The 20,505-nt window shown below is 41.4% G+C and overlaps 4 protein-coding genes across 4 annotated transcripts; 2 read left to right on the top strand and 2 right to left on the bottom strand.

Annotated features, from left to right (window-relative positions):
* Positions 1 to 168: 168 nt before the first annotated feature.
* On the bottom strand, positions 169 to 2,218 carry natd1 (protein NATD1). The gene is made up of 3 exons (XM_061302933.1): positions 2,017 to 2,218; positions 1,457 to 1,575; positions 169 to 1,387 (listed from the first exon to the last, which is right to left on the bottom strand). The coding sequence occupies exons 1-3, from the start codon at positions 2,114 to 2,116 to the stop codon at positions 1,271 to 1,273; spliced, it is 336 nt and encodes a 111-aa protein (XP_061158917.1). The 5' UTR covers positions 2,117 to 2,218; the 3' UTR covers positions 169 to 1,270.
* Positions 2,219 to 5,134: 2,916 nt separating this feature from the next.
* LOC133170739 (protein Hook homolog 1) lies at positions 5,135 to 7,608 on the top strand. Its single transcript, XM_061303867.1, has 2 exons — positions 5,135 to 7,411; positions 7,504 to 7,608. The coding sequence occupies exons 1-2, from the start codon at positions 5,135 to 5,137 to the stop codon at positions 7,606 to 7,608; spliced, it is 2,382 nt and encodes a 793-aa protein (XP_061159851.1).
* Positions 7,609 to 10,317: 2,709 nt separating this feature from the next.
* On the top strand, positions 10,318 to 15,041 carry kcnj12b (potassium inwardly rectifying channel subfamily J member 12b). The gene is made up of 2 exons (XM_061302884.1): positions 10,318 to 10,787; positions 12,647 to 15,041. Exon 2 carries the CDS (start codon positions 12,735 to 12,737, stop codon positions 14,013 to 14,015), a length of 1,281 nt encoding a protein of 426 aa, XP_061158868.1. The 5' UTR covers positions 10,318 to 10,787; positions 12,647 to 12,734; the 3' UTR covers positions 14,016 to 15,041.
* Positions 15,042 to 17,258: 2,217 nt separating this feature from the next.
* tufm (Tu translation elongation factor, mitochondrial) lies at positions 17,259 to 20,331 on the bottom strand. The gene is made up of 10 exons (XM_061302881.1): positions 20,222 to 20,331; positions 19,675 to 19,721; positions 19,422 to 19,560; positions 19,164 to 19,330; positions 18,784 to 19,053; positions 18,571 to 18,703; positions 18,287 to 18,391; positions 17,991 to 18,142; positions 17,750 to 17,869; positions 17,259 to 17,677 (listed from the first exon to the last, which is right to left on the bottom strand). The coding sequence occupies exons 1-10, from the start codon at positions 20,256 to 20,258 to the stop codon at positions 17,510 to 17,512; spliced, it is 1,338 nt and encodes a 445-aa protein (XP_061158865.1). The 5' UTR covers positions 20,259 to 20,331; the 3' UTR covers positions 17,259 to 17,509.
* Between the last annotated feature and the right edge of the window lie 174 nt (positions 20,332 to 20,505).

Below are 20,505 nucleotides of genomic sequence, written 5' to 3'. Positions count from 1 at the left end.
ACGTATTTTTCATGATCACGTTGACGTATCGCGAGGTCAGAAGAAAAGACTAATGACGCATTCAATGTAGCGTATTTGAGCGGAAATATGATTATTCGAATTCAAGATGTTATGCATTGTACATCTACCATAATCTATCATGTAAAATAGTGACCTTATTCATGTTAGTATATTTTATTACTTTATTCATACAATAAAGTGTCAAGCACAAAACATTTTCACAGTGAAGTGAATGTTAGAAATGGTTTAGTCATTTAGCTTTCAAGAAAATGTACACATACTGTTCATACATATATATAAACAAGAAATGAAATATTGCCTATTAATAGGTGATTTCCACCCAGTAAACTAGTGTTTTCTGCATTTAAAGCAGTCAGTCAGCCCAACATAGTTCTGACAGAGTGTAAGGAATTTCCTGAGGTTTGCTTCTCCTCAACACGGATTGTCAACAGCAAAGGAGCCAAACTAGGGGAAAACCACAGTGAAACATTTCAGGGATTTTTATTTATTTTTTTCCCCTAACACAATGATATCTATCATTGTGAAATCCTAAAGCACGATTGTTTGCGGTGCCAAAGAAAGAAAGTGCCACACGATAGGAACGTAGTGAGTAAACTTCAGCCATCCAGTTTCAAGCTCTAGAATAAACAAAGGATGTGGTTGAACTTGAATAAAAATGCCCTCAATGCAGCTGTTGTTTTTTTTTTTTTTTAAATACTGGTTTGTCCATTTGCACACGTGACATTTGCACAGATTTCTGATCTCTTTGAATTCAAATAGTGGAAGGTTGTCTTGCACCATTTACTTTGTATGCTGCCAATTTTCATTATTACTCATTGTGAGTAATTATTGAAATATTACCACATCAACACAAAATGGCAGTAGGGGGGAGTTCAAACAAACGTCAAATGTCATGAAAAGGTGAATTCTGTCAAACAATTAGGAATAAAAACAAAGTGGCAGACCCCTTACAAGCTCTGACTTCTACCTGAGCGCAAATCAAATGACATTTGTTTACATACAGGTGAAGAAGTCATTCACATCCTGAATCTTTTCTGATAAGAGACATTGGACTCAGCTGATTGGTGATCAGTTGAAGGAGATTCCCCTTGTTGTGAATAGATGTGACCAAGTCATGTCAACATCAAAGTTCCATTCAAGGAGATCAGCTGGCTCCTTTAAACAATGCCTGGAGGAAGGTCCTTTGTTACATTTCAGTCTTTAATTTCAAAGAATACCTCACTTTTGAGTCTCTCGGTCCCATGTGAGGTCATTGGTAAATATGTTCAAAGTAATGAGGTTGCGGATTCTCTTTGACGTATTTCTGAATGTACCAACAGGTCAGATGAGCTTTCAGATCTTCTTCCACCACAAAGTCCATGGCCGCCTGTGTTCACAGAAGCATACTTGTGGGAAATTGCAACAATGAATGACAAGTGACAAAATGCAATGTTACCTTGGCCAGGTGTTTGGCAATTCCTCTCCCTCTGTAAGCATCTGGAACTTCAGTATGTTGCAGGTCCACCGTCTTTTTTCCAACGTATTCATAAAGAAGGACGGCACGATCATGAGACCCTGAAGGACATCAAAGTCGACAGAGTTACTAGCTCCAATTCATCCATCATGCTCGTTGACATAAGTTGTCCTTCTTCACATCACTGACAAAACACCAATGAGGATAAGGACTAACATTAAATGTACCGGACATAATACAGAGAAAAACTCAAGTGACAATAACAACAATGCAATTTGACATTTGAATCTATGAGAACCAATCCAGAGAAATTAATACCAAAATATTACAAAGTAGGGCTGCACAAAATATTGAAAAATATAGATGATATGCAATATGCATATCGCAAAGACATGCAATAATCATATGCGTGTTTTCCCATACTGCAACACAACATGCGTCCAATGATTTCTGGTTGATGAAGTCTACGCTAACTAACAACAAGCTCTGCGCTAGCATTAGCCAAGAGCTACCAACCACCAGCAACATCTCGTTGATCATACCGTTCAATCGAATGACAAATTGTCGACGCTTTTTGTCGTGTTCCACTTGGATTTGAGGGTTGTTGGCGTCGAAGGAATTTGCTTGTGCCGTATGAGCCATAGTGGTGTGATTTAAAAAAAAAAAAAAAAAAACGACGACGATTGATGTGAACAGGACTGAGAAGCGATTCCGAGCAGAAATGGCTCCAGAGAAGACTACACGGGAAGCAAAACACTTCATGCAAGGAAATCAGCTGGAGGGTCACGTGACGCCTGCCCAATCCGCATTTGGCTTCTGGGTGGGAGCTAAAAAGGGTGATAAAATATTTTCTTTTCTTTCTTTCTCTCTTAGAAATGACTTCATGATGAGATGATGCCGCATTGCCAGTTATTACCTCATAACATTCAAAATACTGCACTCAATGGATGACGTCAGAAGCACTGAGTGAACGCCTTGTCAATGCTGTCAATGTGTACTGCCGCCATCTGGTGGCCTTTTGGTGCATTAATAATCTAAATCATCTAATTGCCGTATTGAGATTGCCATTTAATATGCAATTTATTTTTTTTCAAGGGTCTCATGTATTTTAAAACAAACATAAGCAATACATGAACCTGCATTGTAACAAACGATATAATTTTTAATGTATATTACATAAATGTTTTGGTTTTATGGGATGGGTTTAGCAAACACACAAAAAAAAAAAGGCAAATTAACCATGACTCAAAATCAAAGACACTTTATCTAAGACACAACACACAACATGATGAACCTTGTTGATTTCAAAGAAGAAGAAGTGTTTGTGTAGTAATCCTGTTAAACTTTTGACCTCATTCTTCAAAACTAATGGAGTTTGTCAACTCGGTCGAGGATTACGGATGTCTAACACTTCTCCAAACAGCTATTTGTGATTTGTCCCTTCATTCGGTGGACTGTTTTTTGCAGTCGGATAAATACTTTCACCGCGTCTCCTTTTTGCCTTAACATATTTTTAATTAATTTTAAGGATTGTCTGATGGTTCTGTTTTTTTCCGGCTCTGATGTGAAAAAAGTTGGATTTTTATTCAGTACATTCTCTGAAAATGATGTCCAAGGCACAGAGGTAAGAAAAAAATTGGCAACACATTTTCAGTAAATAAATAAGTCAATAAAAAATGGGGATAAAAAAAATAATGTAAATTGTGGAAGATTTTATTTGTGCTTCTGAAAGTGGTATGTGGTCTTACTTTTTTTTTTCAATGTGTTCATTTCTTGTGGTTGAAATTCCTTTCATATTTTATCAATTTGTAAGAAAAAAACAATTTATCGTGGGACTTACCTGATGCGAAACTGTGATTCAATGCATTGAACACTGTCCGACTGCCTTTACATGTACTTTAAAAGGTTGGCAACTTTAATTAACATGATCCACATTGTTTGAATATTAGATGGCCTGAAGTCCTGGTTAACACCAAGATTCCCAAACCTACACCAAAAAAAGGAGGAAAGGTAGGTTAGCATTATTCAACCATTTTTTTGCACATACATTTGGGTCACTTCAATTTCATTTCAAATATGATTTTTAGTTTGTAGGTCATGTGACGTTCACAGCCTCTTTGTGTAATCGATATATTACTATTGCATCTTTGTGTGTCTAAATATGTGTGTCTGTGATCACCGAGTGAGTCAGATGGCGCTTAAGCGAATTAAAAGCTCTGATTTGGATTTAACAGTTTGCAACGGTGTTTATTGGATTGAACAAATCAAAGAGTCCAAGTTGGAATGGAGACAGATGCTGCACTATAGATTGTTTTAAAACTTTCCCTCATCAAATGAAAAAAGTACCAATAAAATATTTGATTTGTCTTTCCGTCTCTCTCAAAGGAGGCGTCATTATTATCAGCGGCCGTATCTACTGGAGGTAAACAAGCTAACGGCGATGCATCCAAAGGTCGTGGGGGTCACCGGGTTTCCAGGGCATCATCTCGTCCGTCCAGACCCGCTCTGCAGCTTTGTAGCAGCCGAAGCTTTTCATCCCTCCACACCAGCTCCCTCACTACCACTCCATTCATGAGAAGCAGTCGTTCTCTCAATAGACTTGACCAGAGAGCTGCCGGGTGTGATGTGGACGCAAATGCTCCTCACAGCAACAAATCGAAACTTAATATGAAGAATGACAACAAAGTGGAGTATCAAGACAACGGCTCGCAAACAAACACATGCTGTGAAGGTGCAAAAGAAGAGATCAAGCTGCAGCAAAAGATGGAGGAAACATCTGCTGACATAAGCTCTGTGTCGTCTCCCAGCTTGTCGCCCACCTCCTCACCCTGCACTGACTCGCCATTATCTCATTTCAGTCCGACACAGCAAGCGGAAGAAGGTACGGGAATATTACAAGATTTGGATATAGTATTTATAACTCCTTGAATTTGTATTTAGGACATTCAGTGGGCTCTCCATATTCATCATCATGCGTGATCCAATCAAATGAAGACAGTTCTGATCAAGAGCGTCGTCCTTCTGAGGAAGACAGAGAGCGACTTGTCAAAGAGGTGAGACAGATGTAAATATTTTGGGGAGGGGAGAAAAAAAAAAATCTACATTTAAATTAATTTGTGTGGTTTTCATCTACAGTTGGAAAAAACACAGATGGAACTGTCTCGGGTTCAGCAGCTAAACAGAAAACTGCAAGATGAAATCAAGATGCAAGATGAGATTCATTTAAGCGAAAAGGTTATTAAAAAAATACATATATTTAATTTAATTTAATTTAATTTAATTTAATTTAATTTAATTTAATTTAATTTAATTTAATTTAATTTAATTTAATTTAATTTAATTTAATTTAATTTAATTTAATTTAATTTAATTTAATTTAATTTAATTTAATTTAATTTTGCATTGCAGAATGATCTTCTGCTCAATTCTAACGCATCATCAGATCCAGCTTTGGCGTTGCACCGACTGCAGAAGATGAACCGCGAACTCCGTGTTGATTTGGAGGCGCAAAAGAGAATACAGGAGGAAGCCAGGGAAGCCGATCTACGTCAACGAGTAGAGCTCTTAGCTCAACAAGCGCAGGTGCTTCTGACAGGAGATGCCACGGCGCTCGCTCAGGTCCATCTAGAGCAAGAACGTAGATGGTTCCATGAGCAAAAGATGGAGTGGGAACATTCCCTCACCTCTTTGAAGAACCAGCTGAGCTTCAGTGAAGACAAGAGGAAAGAGTCAGAGTTGCGCATGACGCGGTTACAAGAGGAGTCGTACAGTCACCAGGTTCTCCAGGATGAGGCTCGGGAGCTGAGGAAGGCTCTCCAAGAGGCTACAACGCAACTCCGCACCAACGAGGATGCCCAAGCTCAAAAAGAGACACTCCTGCAGAAACATCTCATGCTCCTTCAAGCAAGCCAGGACAGAGAACGGAAGAGTTTGGCAGCCAGCTTGGCGAGGGCGGAGCAACACTCTCAAGAACTTCAGAAGAGATTGGATCAAGCTGAGGAGCAAGTGGACAGCTTGACTAAGGTGTGGAGTAGGGACATTGAGGACACCCGAGAACAACTCCGAGAGGAGTTAGCTTCTTCAGCGGCTGCTGTGCAAAAGTATCGAGATGAAAAAGAACAGATGGAGCAACAATGCCAAGAGCTGCAGAATCTTCTAATGGAGGAACGTCAGGAAAAAAGCAGGTTGCAGGATTGTTTGGAAACAGAAGAGACATACTATCAGGATCTTAAACATTCATATGAGAAGATCACAGAGGAACTGCTGACGGTTCTGGAGAAGGCGCAACAAAGGGAAACTGAAGTTCAGGAAATACGAAACGGCTTTGAGAGGCTCCTGGATGAAAAGGAGCAAGAGCTGAATGAGGTGTTGCTGAAGATGGAAGTCTTAGGTAACAGTTTGGAGGAGACGGAAGCACAACTCAATGAAAAGCTCAAGGTTTGTGGTTCTTCTCATGTGGAGGAGGAATCTTTGGAGGCCGTCCCGCACGAGGAGGAGGAGATGGTGGAGCCCGCAAGTGACAACACGTCAGAGGAACGAGACCAGAACCACCATCATCACGCAAGAATCCGATCCTACTCACTTGGCCCATCGCACCAGTACATCATCACCGCAGGAGACGACCCGGAACGCTTTACATCGGCCATCCAGCTACTTGAAACAAAACTTTTCGTAACAGAGGAGAAATTACGGGAAATCACCGAGCGACTGGAGGAGCACCAGGATCACGAGACCAACCCGGACCCCCGTCTTAACTCCCAGCTCACTCACAGCCGAGCCTCGGCCCAGCATCTCGCCCTGCTGCTTCACAGCCGGACCAGTCAGAACCAGCGCTTCGCTCAGGAGACGGAAAATCTTTGCAAGCTTTTGGCCGGCCGCTTTCAACTTGCCCTTAATATTCTCCAAAGTTGCAGAGAGAAACTTCAAACCAGCCAGGCGATTGAATTGACTGACTTTGAGGGGAGGCTAGCAGCTATCGAGACGTGTCTTCAGCGAGGACGGAATGACGCTGAAAAACAGCAACATGCATCTTTCGACGCCTACAAAATGGAGGACAAAATCCCATGTGATGTCCTGGCTGGAGTTGAGAGCAGCGTTGATGAAGACCTTGAACTCCCTCACGCAGAGGACATCATAAGTGTTGGGAAATTTTTAAAGAGACAATTAGTCCTAGTCGAAAAAATGTTGGCAGCCCTGAAGAGTCCAAATGTGCAACTCATATTTTTAGTGCCAAAAGAAGAAAGTATGACCATGGCCTACAGGTACAAACTCATCATCTCACAAATTTTGACATTAAAACAAACTCAATTCGAGGAAGACGGAGCTCGGGAGGACCACGAAATCATCATGAGAGCCTGCATTGAAGCAGAGTTCATCTATGCTGCCTCTAAAATCCAGCAAGAATATCAGAAAGACAATCCTGCAGACTCCATCCATCCAATATTTGTTTTTAATGAACAGCAGGAGAATGAAAAAGATCAATCTGAGGGCATCAAAAATCCGCCGTGGTTAGAGCGACTTATAACGAGGCTGCAAAGAAGAGTTAAAGTCATGTGGCAGCTCTATCAGGAGGTGACGATTGAGGAGGAGGACATTTGTGAAACGGCCCCTGGAGTGGACCTGAAGTGGATGCAGGAGCAAGTAAAGCTCCTTTATTTGTCAGACAGGCTTCATTTAGATTTGGAGCAAGAGCAGCAGCGATGTGTGATGTTGCAGGACAAATTATGCAAACAGCAGGAGGCCTCATTAACGGATGAGCGGGAGGTTTTTAATCACATCTTAAGTGAACTCCAGGAGGACAACAAAGCACTGAGAGAGGAACTAGAACATGCCGAAGACGCCTTGATATCGATGAAGTCCGGAAACCAAAACAAATGGCAAATTGAGGAATATCAAAAGGAAAAAATACAAAGATTAGAAGCAGAGTTTCAAATGAAGGTAAACAAAGCTAGCTAGTAAACATTAAAAGATATGGTGGAAAAAATAATTTTGACATTGTTTGGTAACACTAAACTGATGAACACTTTCAGGATGTCAAGTTACGAACTGACGATGTCAAGTTTGCCACTCTGCCTTCCAGTAGAGTCACACCTCGAGCAAATTCTGGTAAGAGAATGCTAAAGTTGTTTGGCTAACCCCCTCGTGAACTGTTCAATATTTGATGAAGTGATGAACATTTATTTTTATAGCTCACATGAACACTTGATATTTAATTGTCTTGCCAGATGTCAACGCGGCCAATACTAGCAACACCACGCCAGTGAAGAAAAATAACAAACCGTCTCTTCTACGTCGGCTTCGAGCGGTCAGGTCAAAGGTAAAATCTGATGTTGCAGTACACAGTGTACCTCTATTAAAATTCAGATTTTTTTTTCAATATTCTGTTTGCCTTGCAGAGTTTGAAAGAAGGTCTTTCTGGCCAAGAAAGAATGAAACTATTTGATTGACTCTGATCTCAAGATGATTACCGACGCTTCAACAGGGGTGACAAACATACGGCTCGTGGGTCCAATTCAACTGGCATAGAGAACACATTAAATGCATTTTCTTTAATAAAAGTAACTTTTATTTCTAATTCTGTCGCCTGGAGTTCACAATGACACCTACATAAATGAAATTCTGAATCTTCCTATTTAGTAAATACATATTGGCAAACAAATAATAAAAAAAAATACCTGCGATGAACATATTTTGCCACTAGGTGTAGCATGACACAAAATTTTGTGATTAACTTGTAATACAGATTTGACACCACAGCAGGTCAGTATCACCCAAACATAAATCTAATGGACTCAGATCACCCTCAGTTGCTCCGTATGCAATTTTGGATTGACCTGATTCTTAACTGGAATGATCAAGGTTTCATAGTTATAATCATTTGATTTATATTCAATAACAATTACAAGTGCAAAGCTGTCATTAATTTGTACCTTATAAATCAGCATGGCCCTTGCAAAAGGTCTTGTTTTTGATTGCTGTTCACTTCCATGGAGTCGCATTTCTCTTGAGGAACATCGCACCTCATTAAACCTGCGCTCCCTTCCTGTGATTCCAACGTGAGAAGCTCTAGTCATGTGAGGCAACATTTTCAAAAGAGCAACGCTCCTTGTTAATGCTACACATCATTCATACGACTGCACGGTGAACTTTTCGTGCTCCTTCACAGAATCATATTTCATTTTTTTTTTGTAACTAAATTACTTGTGCAGCATTACTTCAATCAAAATAACAACTAAAACGTGTTGGATATCTTGCTAACCTGACTTAAGCAGACATGGAGGAGGGCGGTGAAATGTTAAATAAAGAGCAGGAGGAGGCATCTCAACCTACACGAGATGAGGAAGACAAATCTGCTTTGGTGTTTTTATTTAGTTGCAACAACTCTTATATGAGAGGAAAGGGAATCAAGGAATCTGTTTGTTAGCTCATAAGGTTAGCAAAAAAGAGTTTAAAATAAAAAATAATAATATTAAATTAAATCAAATTAACATGCTGTAGATGTACCTCAAAATTATATTTTATACAATAATAATAACAATCATATTTTATTTGCAGTTATCTTGACATTTATACTTGAAAATGTCATAACTGTCTCTATTGGCAAAAGTGGCGGGCAACTCAAATCTGTTTTTCTGCATTCCAAATGTGTGTACGAGGTCACTTACTTAATTCTGTGTTTGGGCGCCCGTGGGATTCCTTCGGAGCTGAGCTGGCCCACAAACGCTCCCGGGCTTCATGACTGATCATGGGTTGATACACAACCACCAGCATCCAGGCGCACCTGCACGGGATACAAAAATAAATGTCCTATTTAGTCATGCAAAGACCAATGAGTGCAAAATGCAACAACACACTACGCTTTGCGTGGTCGCGGAAAAGACGACAAGTCGTAAGGAGTTCACTGACGTGGCGGGTGACCCACCTGCATCCTCGGTGCTCTGAGCAACATTTTGTTCCCATGGCAATGGAAGGCAAAAGTACATTTTGCAGGCGCCAACATTTAACACCTCCAACCTCAGCAGGAAAAAGTATATATATTATATTTCGATTTATTATATATATTTTATATATAAATTTCAAGCATAATAGAAAGCAATGTTTTCAGAGTTAAACGAAATCTTTTTATGCTTTGAAGTTCAGTAGATGTTGCAAGTGAGAATTTAATGAAGTGCCTAGAGATTGTATTAATTAGAACAATAACAAACACAAAGTCCGGAGACACCCGACAACAAAACATGACCAGCATGAGATCTGCTCAGATGGGCCTCACCAGATGGTTCCACTCTTGCGTAATACTTGTCTACCTGCCACATGAATCCAAACACAGACAATCCTCCTCACCATTAAAACATGATTGACAGCTCCCCTCACAAACTACCCCAAAATGTGGATCCGAGTTGGGTCCAGGCTGGCCCACTTTGCAGACTTTAAATAACTTGCAGTGCGTTCCATTGGCTGTAACCCTCACGTCAAGTCTGCCATATATTGGCAGCATTTGTAACCCATTTCCAATTGAGACCACAAGCTCACAACTTTACTTTAATTATAGATGGCCCATATGAAGCTTGACATTATCAATTTCTTTTTAAGTAAAAAAAAAAAACACCAATGCAAATATCACTGATATATAAAACTGACAGTTTGGATGAAGGTAGAAGTGATCATGTGACACCAACCAAGTATTGGGAAATATCCAAATCTGATTATTTTTTCAGTGCACATATAATTTTACGTATTTCTAACGCGTGCCACACTTGGTAAGACAAGACTGCTCAGCCTCTAAATGCCAAGTACGTACCATGGCATAGTGGAAGGGAGGGAAGGGGAGGGCTAAGCGATACGCACTATTTGCGTGGATGTGAGATACAGAGTAGGATCCTCAGCAAAAACCGTCAGACAGCACACATGGAAGAAGATGACAGACTATGCCAAAATGATCTGCACTGGATTGATTTTTACTTCTCTTTGCATCGCTGAGCCCACGCAAGTCCAAATACATCAACTTTGGGAGAAGAGAGAAGTGGCGTGGTAATCATTCAAGGTGGAAAAATCCAAAGCCGAGTAGCACCTTGGTTCAAAATTTGTGGTTGTAATGCTTTCCTCGGTGAGCAGAGGAAGAGGAACAGGTGCATTCAAACTAGCGGGGATGAACGTGTTGAGTGGCGATGCACTTTTTTGCCTCACGAGGATAAAGTGGTTCTACCCTTAAAAGAAGAAAAAAAAAAAGAAAGCCTTCAGAGAACTATGCAGTAGTGCGGCCAAAAGACGCAAAGTTCTGATCGTGACATTTTGCAACATTTAACCAGCAAACAAGGTAAGTCATTTTATATTTCAATGACTGCAGAATTCAATGAATTTCTACTCCAGTATTAAAATCACAGCAGCAGGCGGACAGTTATTCTTGCATATATTAGATAATAGCGCGCCTCGGACACTCATCATCATCCTGACGCCTAGCAACTAGAGCAGTGTGAGGCATCAAGTGTGAAGTATACACAAATTCATAGACAAACACAATATTCAAAAGTGTATTCATCGAGGTTGTAGAGAAACAATTAAATAGGGCCCGGCAGCTAACTGATGACATAACCGATTGAGGGCCAAAGAGGAAGAAAATAACTGTACTGGTAAGATGCCAAAAGCAAAAGTAATACGCTTGCAGCTAAGTGCCAAGTATCGTGTCATTTTGCACTGACCCACTTAAAGTCATGTCCTTAGGGTTCCTGCAGCTTAATGGAGTAAAGTTTTTATGACGTCAAGTGAATTGAGTTTCCATGGAAGGGCAAGTTAGGCTGGTGTGTGTGACTTAATCTTTAGAACACTACATTAGCATAAATGAATTTTGGATTTGTGTCCCAAACGTTCAATTTCATGCATCCCTGACTTTTAATCTTGTGGCTGGCCAATTATGACTAAACAGCAGACAAGAAATAATATTAGTCTAAATCCTTTATCGGAAACCAAGGGGGGGGGGGGCATAACTGTCTGATTTTCCCCAGGCAATCAGCAGAAAAATAAAGACACAAAAAAATTGAGAAAATTAAAGTCACAAAATAAAATGCAATTTCATATGCAATAAAAAAAAAGACACAAAATAAAATGCAATTTTATCACTAAGTAATATGAAAATTATTTAAAAATTGAAAAGAAAAAAAATACATTTGAGTAGATATTTTTTTCTCGTTTTCTTGATTTTATGCTGGACTTATCTTTGCATTTTTTTTTTTTAAGCCACAGTGTTTTCCAGCACATTCTCACAAGGGAATCACACTTGGTTGCGGCCTAATAGTTATGCCAGCTGTGAGAAACAGATGATATGTCACATAAAGTGGCAGCGCATTCGATTAGTTGGCTATTTCTGTACCTTGTCCGACAGAAAAACTGATTTTCTATCACTGAAGTGAAGGTAACTTTATTTTCCATTTCTATCGCACTTTCCCATCTCGACTGCAACTCCGGTATGCATTTATCTTGTTAAATGATTTATCAATTGTCCAAACACAAATGTTGTTACTGGGGAAACCATTCGGGAGCTGAGATCATTAAATCACCATCAACCACTACATGTGTACAGTATTGACCGGAACAGAGGGGGGGGGTTATAAAAAAAATATATAGGGAAAAAAATATACATCAAATAAAATATATATATATATAATATATATAAAAATATGTGTAATACATATATATAGTACACATTTTTATCTTTCATATATATTAAATATGCACCTTTGCTTTGACCCATTTAAAAGTGATGATATGATTATGACTGAGCACATAAATCTGACATCCTAATTCGCCTTACAGTATTAAATCTCTCCTGCTATTTTGTTATGTAAAGCTGCACAGGTGAACTCTTGGAAGCACATCTCTCAGATTAAAAATTCAAATTCGCTATTTTAAAGTATTAACGGGGAGCGTATCTTTGGCGACGCAAGAATTAAAGTCACTTTTTGAAAAACATGTGGCGAGAGGGGTCGGAAAAGTTTCTAAATATAGCCTCCGTATTGCTAAGCTGTCAACAGTGAGAGCGCTTGTGCAAACCAGCTCCTGGCTGTTCGCAGCCATGTCGTTAGGGAAAAGAGAGCCCGTCGGGTCCGCGATGATGGATGAATTGGACTTCCATCGGCATCTGATATGATTCTCAACGTATCCTGATGGGTTTCTTTTCAGAGAACTATCTATCAGTCAACGTTGGACGGAGCCGGGCCTGCCTGTCAGCCTTGATCACGTGAATCCGCGTGGCCGTCGTCGCTGAGGCATGAACGTGGGAAGAGCCCACCAGCACAATTTCCTATCGTGTGAAGAAGAAGGTTTGAGACTGACCAATATGCCTGCCGTGGGGAGCTTCGGCAACGGCAAGATCCACACCAGACGTCAAAGGCACGGCCGCTTTGTCAGCAAGACGGGCCAGTGCAACATTCACTTCTCCAACATGGACGACAAGTCCAGTCGGTACATATCGGACATGTTCACCACTTGCGTGGACATACGTTGGCGCTACATGTTCCTGGTCTTCAGCTTGGTGTTTGTGGTGTCCTGGTTGATGTTCGGCTTGGGCTTCTACGTCATCGGCCTCCTGCACGGCGACATGGACCGTCCCGCCGACGATGACACTTTTGTACCGTGCGTCACACAGGTGAACACCTTCGTGGCCGCTTTCCTGTTCTCCATCGAGACCCAGACCACCATCGGATACGGAGCTCGATGCGTGACGGAGGAATGTCCCGCCGCCGTCTTCATGGTGGTCTTTCAGTCAATCGTAGGTTGCGTCATCGACGCCTTCATGATTGGCGCCATCATGGCGAAGATGGCCAGGCCTAAAAAGCGAGCGGAGACTCTCCTGTTCAGCCGAAACGCCGTCATCTCCATGCGTGACGGAAAGTTGTGTCTCATGTTTAGGGTAGCCAATCTCAGAAAAAGCCACATAGTGGAGGCTCACGTCCGAGCCCAGATGGTCAAGCCTCGTTACACGGAGGAAGGCGAGTACATCCCGCTGGATCAGATCGACATGAACGTCGGGTACGACAGAGGCACCGATCGTCTTTTTCTGGTGGCGCCCATCACCGTCATCCACGAGATCGACGAAGACAGCCCCCTGTTCGGTATCAGCAAACAAGATCTGGAGACATCCGACTTTGAGATTGTGATCATACTAGAAGGTTTGGTGGAAGCCACCGCCATGACCACCCAGGCGCGCAGTTCTTACCTGTCGTCGGAGGTCCTTTGGGGTCACCGCTTTGAGCCGCTCATCTTCGAGGAGAAGAGCCAGTACAGGATCGATTACGCCTATTTTCATAAGACCTTCGAGGTACCGTCTACCCCGAGGTGCAGCGCCAGGGACATGGAAGGCAGGAAGTTCCCCACGTCAGGCGCTAACTCCTTCTGCTACGAGAACGAGCTAGCTTTCATAAGCAGGGATGAGGAGGAGGAGGCGGACTTTGACAAAGAGGACGACAGACAATGTTCTACGGCCCTCCTGGATGATCACGCCACTTCTGAACGTGATCAAAAATCATCTAGCGCAGAATCCGAGATTTGAACTTGACCTTTACAAAAGTTCACCACACAAACTATTTATAGCACCATTGCATGCATGACTGCAAAGTTGATAGGGTTGCAACAACTTCAAATGCGAGTAAATAAACTGTAGATCGGAACGTTGATAATTTACATGATACATTAACTCCATAAGTTTTTCCTATCATTTATGAATAGTAACTGAGGAAATAATCCTAATCATTACCGTCAATACATTGTAGCAGATTGTGGCCGAGGGAGAAGCAAATAAATGTTTACACCTCATTTCTATGACGGCCATTACGTCCCCTGGCAAATGTAACAATAACAATAGTAGCAGTGTGTTATATAATATTCCGACATTTGTGTCAGCAGCCCTGAACCAAAAGTGTAAACGTGTGGCGAGAATGAATTGTTTTAGTTGTGTGGCTCACCTAAAGACATTGGCTGCATGTTGTGGAGCTAGAAATCCATATTTGAGGCACAATGGACTCATTTGAATGACAAATGTTGCTCCTCTTTGCAGCCAACACAAAAGACTGAAAGAGCATAACGAACACGGCTGTAATGAGAGTGGGGGGGGGGCAAAAAAACTCGACATCCCTTTTGAAGCAATGACCTTTTCGTTTTGTAATTTGCTTGAAAAAAAAAACACGGTGGACACAACTTTGATATACTGTACGGCAAAGTAACGACTGGAATTTTCAAAGTCTAATGGGAACGTACATGTTAAAAAAACCTTTTAGCGGGAAGAGGAGAGAATACAAAGACCTAACCAAAATAGCGCATAAATAAATGGCCAAAGGTCATTTTTGTTCTTTCGTGCGAGTTGTTGCAGCGTGAGTGCACCTGAATGACATTTCAGCACAGCTTTACATATTTACATTTGGGAACTTGCTGACTCGTGCTGAAAATAGTCAAGGTTTTTGTCTGAAAAATGAATGCTTTTTTTGTTGACATTTGTACGGAAAAAGCACCATGCAAAGACGACAATGTGCGCTAACATGGGTCAGGTCTGTATTGTAAATAAACCTGCTTTTTTTTTTTTTCCGCTGTTTGTTTTTGGTCATTGTTTCTATTGCACAGACTGAAGCAACTTGCAATTAAGTTGAAGCCACGTTAGGCTAAAATAAGAATATAGCAAGTGAAGTCATTTGTTTTCCCCTCGGAGGAATCGGACAATCCGAAGAAGGAATGGCGACGTGAGAATTTTTGGATGCCAGTATCCCTACAGGGGCCAAAGGTTTCTTCTTTCACTCTTACGCAAGCCTTCAGAAACATCTTCGCTATGGCTACACTACACTCCAAAATTCACCATAACCTGTGACCTTCATAGCAGCCCTCAAATCAATTGCAAATATTTGACAACTGTAACATAATGACTGATGAGTATTCACAAAAGTTTGAGGTCACTGCTAATAATTCCTTCTTCCCATGAGAATGTTGACTGTACTGTCAGATGATGTAAGCATAATGTGGAGAAGATCACGAGATGCATCCCACCCACTCCACAAGGCCGGAGGAGGAGAACCAGTGGAAAGTCGGTATTGCAACATGAAGAGTGGGATGCAGCCTTAATTATCACAACCCTTCCTTCTTCTTCACTGCCTGCCTGTGTCAGATGGAGGTGGAGGCTGAGGAAAAAGTAGCAATACTCGACTGAAATACTACTTCAAGCTATTAACTCATTCGGTACCAATGACGGTTATAGACGTCAAAGATATGAGTTAAACGTCTATTTAGGAACATCTATTTATTTGCTTTTGTGCTTGATCATTTTTGCATGATGGCAGCATTTTCAGAGCATTTGGACTAAGCGAGGCCGTTACGTAATAATGTTATCACCCTGCAGCATGATTTTTCTTTGTTGTGGCTACTGGAGTACAATTAGCACTTTTCCAGCGAGTGATAACAAGGACATGGCAAAGTCTCTCTTGAGTTGAACAATAAAAGACACTGATGACATTTTGTTTTGGTTTTTGCACAGCAAAAAAAGTTCCAATGGGAATGAGCTGACAAAATATCAACCAATGTTTTGGGAAATGATTGCCCTCGTTGAAAATGTCAGGGGAAAGTCATCTTTGGCCTGTAGTTGTGAGACGTCAAGCAATCAATCTTCACATCTTTTCCCATGTGAGAGACTATTTCTTGATATAATAATCACTTTTCTTTTCCATTCACGTCGGATAGCTTGTTGTTGTTTTTTTCAAGGGTTGCAGACAGTTTAACGTTTTGAAAAACGGGAACATGGGAATGGAAGAGATCAGCGGGACAGGGGGAGACGCTGAGAAAGCAAATTAGGCAAAATTTCTCTCCGCTCATTTGCTTTCAAATAATCCCTGTTGTCCAAACATGACTCTGCAAATATGACAAGAGCCAAACATTTGGACTCAGCAAAAAGATTCAAGATCACTGAAACATAAGCGTGTTTACTGTCCGGTTATATCGTTTTACATTGTAGGTCATGCTGATGTGCAGCTGAGCACATCACTCAACGACACTGGCAGATATGCGGCGTCAAATCCAGTCCACACGTATGTGATTACGGCAACAAGATGATTGGATTACAGGACGAGGTACTGATTCAAATACCGCCTGTAAACACTGTTGATGAACTTCCTGTGCGGAAGGCCGAGTACACCAGGGGTGACAGAAATCAACTCGCACTTACTTGAAATAATGGATGTTGTATTTTTTGCTTCTTCCTATCTGTTGGGAAAAAGTAGAAAAGGTGTTGAGCGTTCAATCAGATGGTGTCATTCGTATTAATAGCTCCTAAGTGGCTTATAATATTTTGCATGATATCAGGGGACGGTTATGGTATGCTGTGCTGTGGTGATGACATTAGGGGAAGGAGGTCGGGACTCACGAGATGATGTTTTTCCATTCTTGTTCTGCTGCTTGTCGTCAGCGGGGTCACGGCGAGCAGATGAAGGCTATCTCAAATGACTTGGCGCGAGAAGTCCAGCTGACCATATATTGAAGTCTACAAATCAGTTCTACTATCTTGCAACTGTAGCAACTATTTTTTGAAAGCAGATTTTTTTTCAACATTCAAATGCAAACTATCTAAAATGAACTTGGGTTTCTGATTTTGAAATAACCAACCTGCATTTAAACAAATCTACACTGAGATAGCAGTATTGAAACACTTGTATACTATTCTCAAAGCCTTTATGCTGCCCTCTGCTGTTAGCTTAGTGCAATAACACTGCTATTTGAGCCCATAGGTGGGAGGTAAAAAAAAAAAAAAAAAACATAAAAATTGAAGTTGTTATTAAATACATTTTATTACATAAAGATCATGAAGTAGTCTGGTGCTTTACCATAACCACAGTTGCTTAACTTTACAAATATTTTGGTTGACTGGAATATCATCGCAACATATTGGATGATGCTGTGTGTAATCTATCCTGTGTATTTGCAACTTTGTAAGGTTAAGGTATTTTATGCGACCACCTGCCCTTACAACCCTGCCATACTCCCCCAACCCACCCCGGTTCCCCACACACTTTCTTATAAGCCCAACTGATCGTCCTCTGTCACCGTCAGGATGTCTGTCACCAGGCCGGTGCCGATGGTTTTGTTGCCATCTCTGAGCGTGAACCTCTGACCTTTCTCCAGGACCATTGGTTGCCTAAGCGTAAGCGTCAAGGTGGTGTCCTCGCCTGGCATCACCATTTCCTTGAAAATAACCAGGTCAGATGGCGTGGTTACTAACTAGCAACGTAAATCAATCAAAACACAAGCGCACACCTTGTCAGTGGGCAGAGTGACCCTGCAGGCCATGTCCCACGTCAGGGAGAACATGACAGGCATGAAGTTGGTGACAAAGGGTTTGTGTCGACCTCCCTCCTCTTTACTCAGAATGTAAACCTGCAACACACATGTGACTCATGAAATAATAAAATCTGATGGTGAGGGCGCACCCTTGTGGTGAAGAATGAGAACGGTTGAACAAACATTACGGGTCTATCTATGTGATTATTTTCCAAACCTGAGCCTGGATTTTCTGGTGAGGCTTTATGGATCCCGGCTTGCACATCACCATCCCTCTCCTCACATCCTCCCTCTTCAGGCCTCGGACAAGAGCACCCAGATTGTCTCCGGCCTCGGCCCGATCCAGAGATTTATGGAACATCTCAATACCTGATCCCAGCGGAGAGGACATCACAGTTACACTCAAATCTATCATTATTACCTTAATTATTTTTGGTTCACTCTTGTATTATATTGAAGTCTCAAATAAATTGATTGATTGATAAATTGATCTATTTTGTTTCTTACTCTCACCTGTAACCACAGATTTGGCGCTGCGATTGTGACCCACAAACTCACAGTCGTCCCCTTTCTTGATAATGCCCCTCTCCATGGTGCCGCTCACCACTGTCCCCCTGCCTGAACACAAACACAAAAACTATAATAATGTAATAGGGTGCAATGTCTAATTACGATAGCAGAGGCCATTGTTCTGCACCTTACAAGAGACTGCAGGGAGAGCCTCTCAATCTAAAATCTAACAACCAAACACACCATGTGATCAATGTTTGTATAATCGACCAGTCCATGGTTCATACCTGGGATTGAATAAATTCCTTCAATAGGGAGAAGGAAGGGCTTTTCCAGTTCTCTTTTGGGCAACGGAACATATGAATCCACAATGTCCAGCAGTTTCAGGATTGCACTGATGCCAAGCTCCGGCTCACGACCCTGACATGAACCATCACAAACATTCAGTCAAGACTCAAAAACATATTGGTGTGATCAATTACTGGAATTACTTTGCTTACCTCCAGAGCACAGAGAGCAGAGCCAATCACAACAGGCGTGTTGTCGCCGTCATAGCCAAATTCGGTGAGAAGCTCACGGATCTCAATCTCCACCAGCTCCAACATTTCTTTATCATCCACCGCGTCCGCCTTGTTGATGAACACTACCACGTGCTCAACGCCGATCTGCCTCGCCAGTAGCAGGTGCTCCCGCGTTTGAGGCATCTGGCCATCGGTGGCCGCCACCACCAAGATGCAGCCGTCCAGTTGAGCAGTACCTGTGATCATATTCTGAAGAAGAAAAAAAAAAACTCCAATTAGTTTTGATTTGGACAAAACCCTGCAAGTTGTAGCACTCGTGCAGCAGGGAACTTTTGCCTTGATCTCAGAGAAGACTTTACCTTGACATAGTCAGCATGACCAGGGCAGTCTGTATGGGCATAATGTCTGTTGGCTGTTGCATATTCAACATGAGAGGCATTGATGGTGATTCCTCGGGCCTTCTCCTCAGGGGCGTTGTCAATCTCCTCATACTTTTTAAAGTTTGCACCGCCGGCATCAGCAAGTACTGAAGATTTAAAAGAAAGAAACAGAATACATTTAATCTGGAGCCTGTCCCAGCATTGTGTGGCATCCCAGAAAAGCTGTTGCACGCTTACCCTTTGTGATAGCTGCAGTCAAGGTGGTCTTGCCATGATCAACATGCCCGATGGTCCCTACATTGACGTGAGGCTTTTCTCTAGTGTAAGACTTCTTAGCCTCTGCAGCGAAGGTCCGCCGACTTAGAGGCACAGCATACTACAATATAATATACCATAATATAATATAAAGCGGTAAATATAGAGAAATATATAGACCGTTTGTAATTCTGATTAATGTATTATCTTCAGGCTAGTTTGTGTGCATACTCACGAGCTTAAAGCTGCTTTGCACCAGCCTTGGTGTGGTCAGATGAAGAGCTGGAGACAAGAAAAGCAATAGAACAGGATAAGATCAAAATCATTTAAAATAGATAGGCAATTTCGTTTTAATCAGTGCATGCGCAAAATCACGTCTTCAGCCAACTCATCTGAACGAGAGGATGTGATAAAATCGCTAAGCAGGCCTTAGAAAAACTATTAGCTTACCAAACACACAGGAACAGGAAGTTTACTTAAAATATGACTCCAAGTTGTATTACTAGTTATTGGAGTATTGCCTGTCTCAATTCAAGAAGAAATTCCAATTCCAGTCAATAATAATGTCTCACTTTTTCATTGTGATTAGTTGGATTGTTAGCTTGCGACCATCGGTAACGTGACCTTGCACTGCTATGCACTGCATGGACAGCATCATTTTGTTTAAATTGCAATCACACACAACAGCATGTTCACAACTAGACGAAGCGATGCAAATGAACAGTGAGAACCACAAATACAGCATCACGCGATTAAAGAATTAGAATATTAGACGATTTTACCGGAGACACACGCACGCAGTCCCAAAAGCGCGGCCATCTTGAACACTCAGAAAACCAAAGACAAACAAGTTGCCAAGAGAGTAATATCAAGTGCAGCGCATTTAGTGGCATATTGTCTACTATTCCTTGTTCCTTCTCCCAAGTCCCAGTATGGTTATTTGTTTCACCCTGAATCAAATCAATATTATATTTCATCTTTTGACATCAAAAATATTTTAATTAAACCATGACAAACGTTGCGTAACGTTGAACAGTGAACACTACAAATCCTCTCGCTCCCACTA

The sequence above is a fragment of the Syngnathus typhle genome, linkage group LG17 (genome assembly GCF_033458585.1).
Source record: "Syngnathus typhle isolate RoL2023-S1 ecotype Sweden linkage group LG17, RoL_Styp_1.0, whole genome shotgun sequence".
NCBI lineage: Eukaryota > Metazoa > Chordata > Actinopteri > Syngnathiformes > Syngnathidae > Syngnathus > Syngnathus typhle.
The sequence above is the reverse complement of the archived record's forward strand: the minus strand, read 5'-3'. Positions and strand labels throughout refer to the sequence as shown.

Bases quoted from the DNA above. Each gene is read 5' to 3' on its own strand.
- natd1 (XM_061302933.1), bottom strand. From the start codon at position 2,116: ATGGCTCATACGGCACAAGCAAATTCCTTCGACGCCAACAACCCTCAA. The intron at 1,576-2,016 runs GTATGATCAACG...GATGTCCTTCAG, and splicing joins ATTTGTCATTCGATTGAACG to GGTCTCATGATCGTGCCGTC. The intron at 1,388-1,456 runs GTAACATTGCAT...CTGTGAACACAG, and splicing joins TTGCCAAACACCTGGCCAAG to GCGGCCATGGACTTTGTGGT.
- LOC133170739 (XM_061303867.1), top strand. From the start codon at position 5,135: ATGGAGTGGGAACATTCCCTCACCTCTTTGAAGAACCAGCTGAGCTTC. The intron at 7,412-7,503 runs GTAAACAAAGCT...GAACACTTTCAG, and splicing joins AAGCAGAGTTTCAAATGAAG to GATGTCAAGTTACGAACTGA.
- kcnj12b (XM_061302884.1), top strand. From the start codon at position 12,735: ATGAACGTGGGAAGAGCCCACCAGCACAATTTCCTATCGTGTGAAGAA.
- tufm (XM_061302881.1), bottom strand. From the start codon at position 20,258: ATGGCCGCGCTTTTGGGACTGCGTGCGTGTGTCTCCG. The intron at 18,704-18,783 runs GTAAGCAAAGTA...GGTTCATGTCAG, and splicing joins CTGCTCTCTGTGCTCTGGAG to GGTCGTGAGCCGGAGCTTGG. The intron at 17,678-17,749 runs GTGTGCGCTTGT...GTTATTTTCAAG, and splicing joins TCACTCTGCCCACTGACAAG to GAAATGGTGATGCCAGGCGA.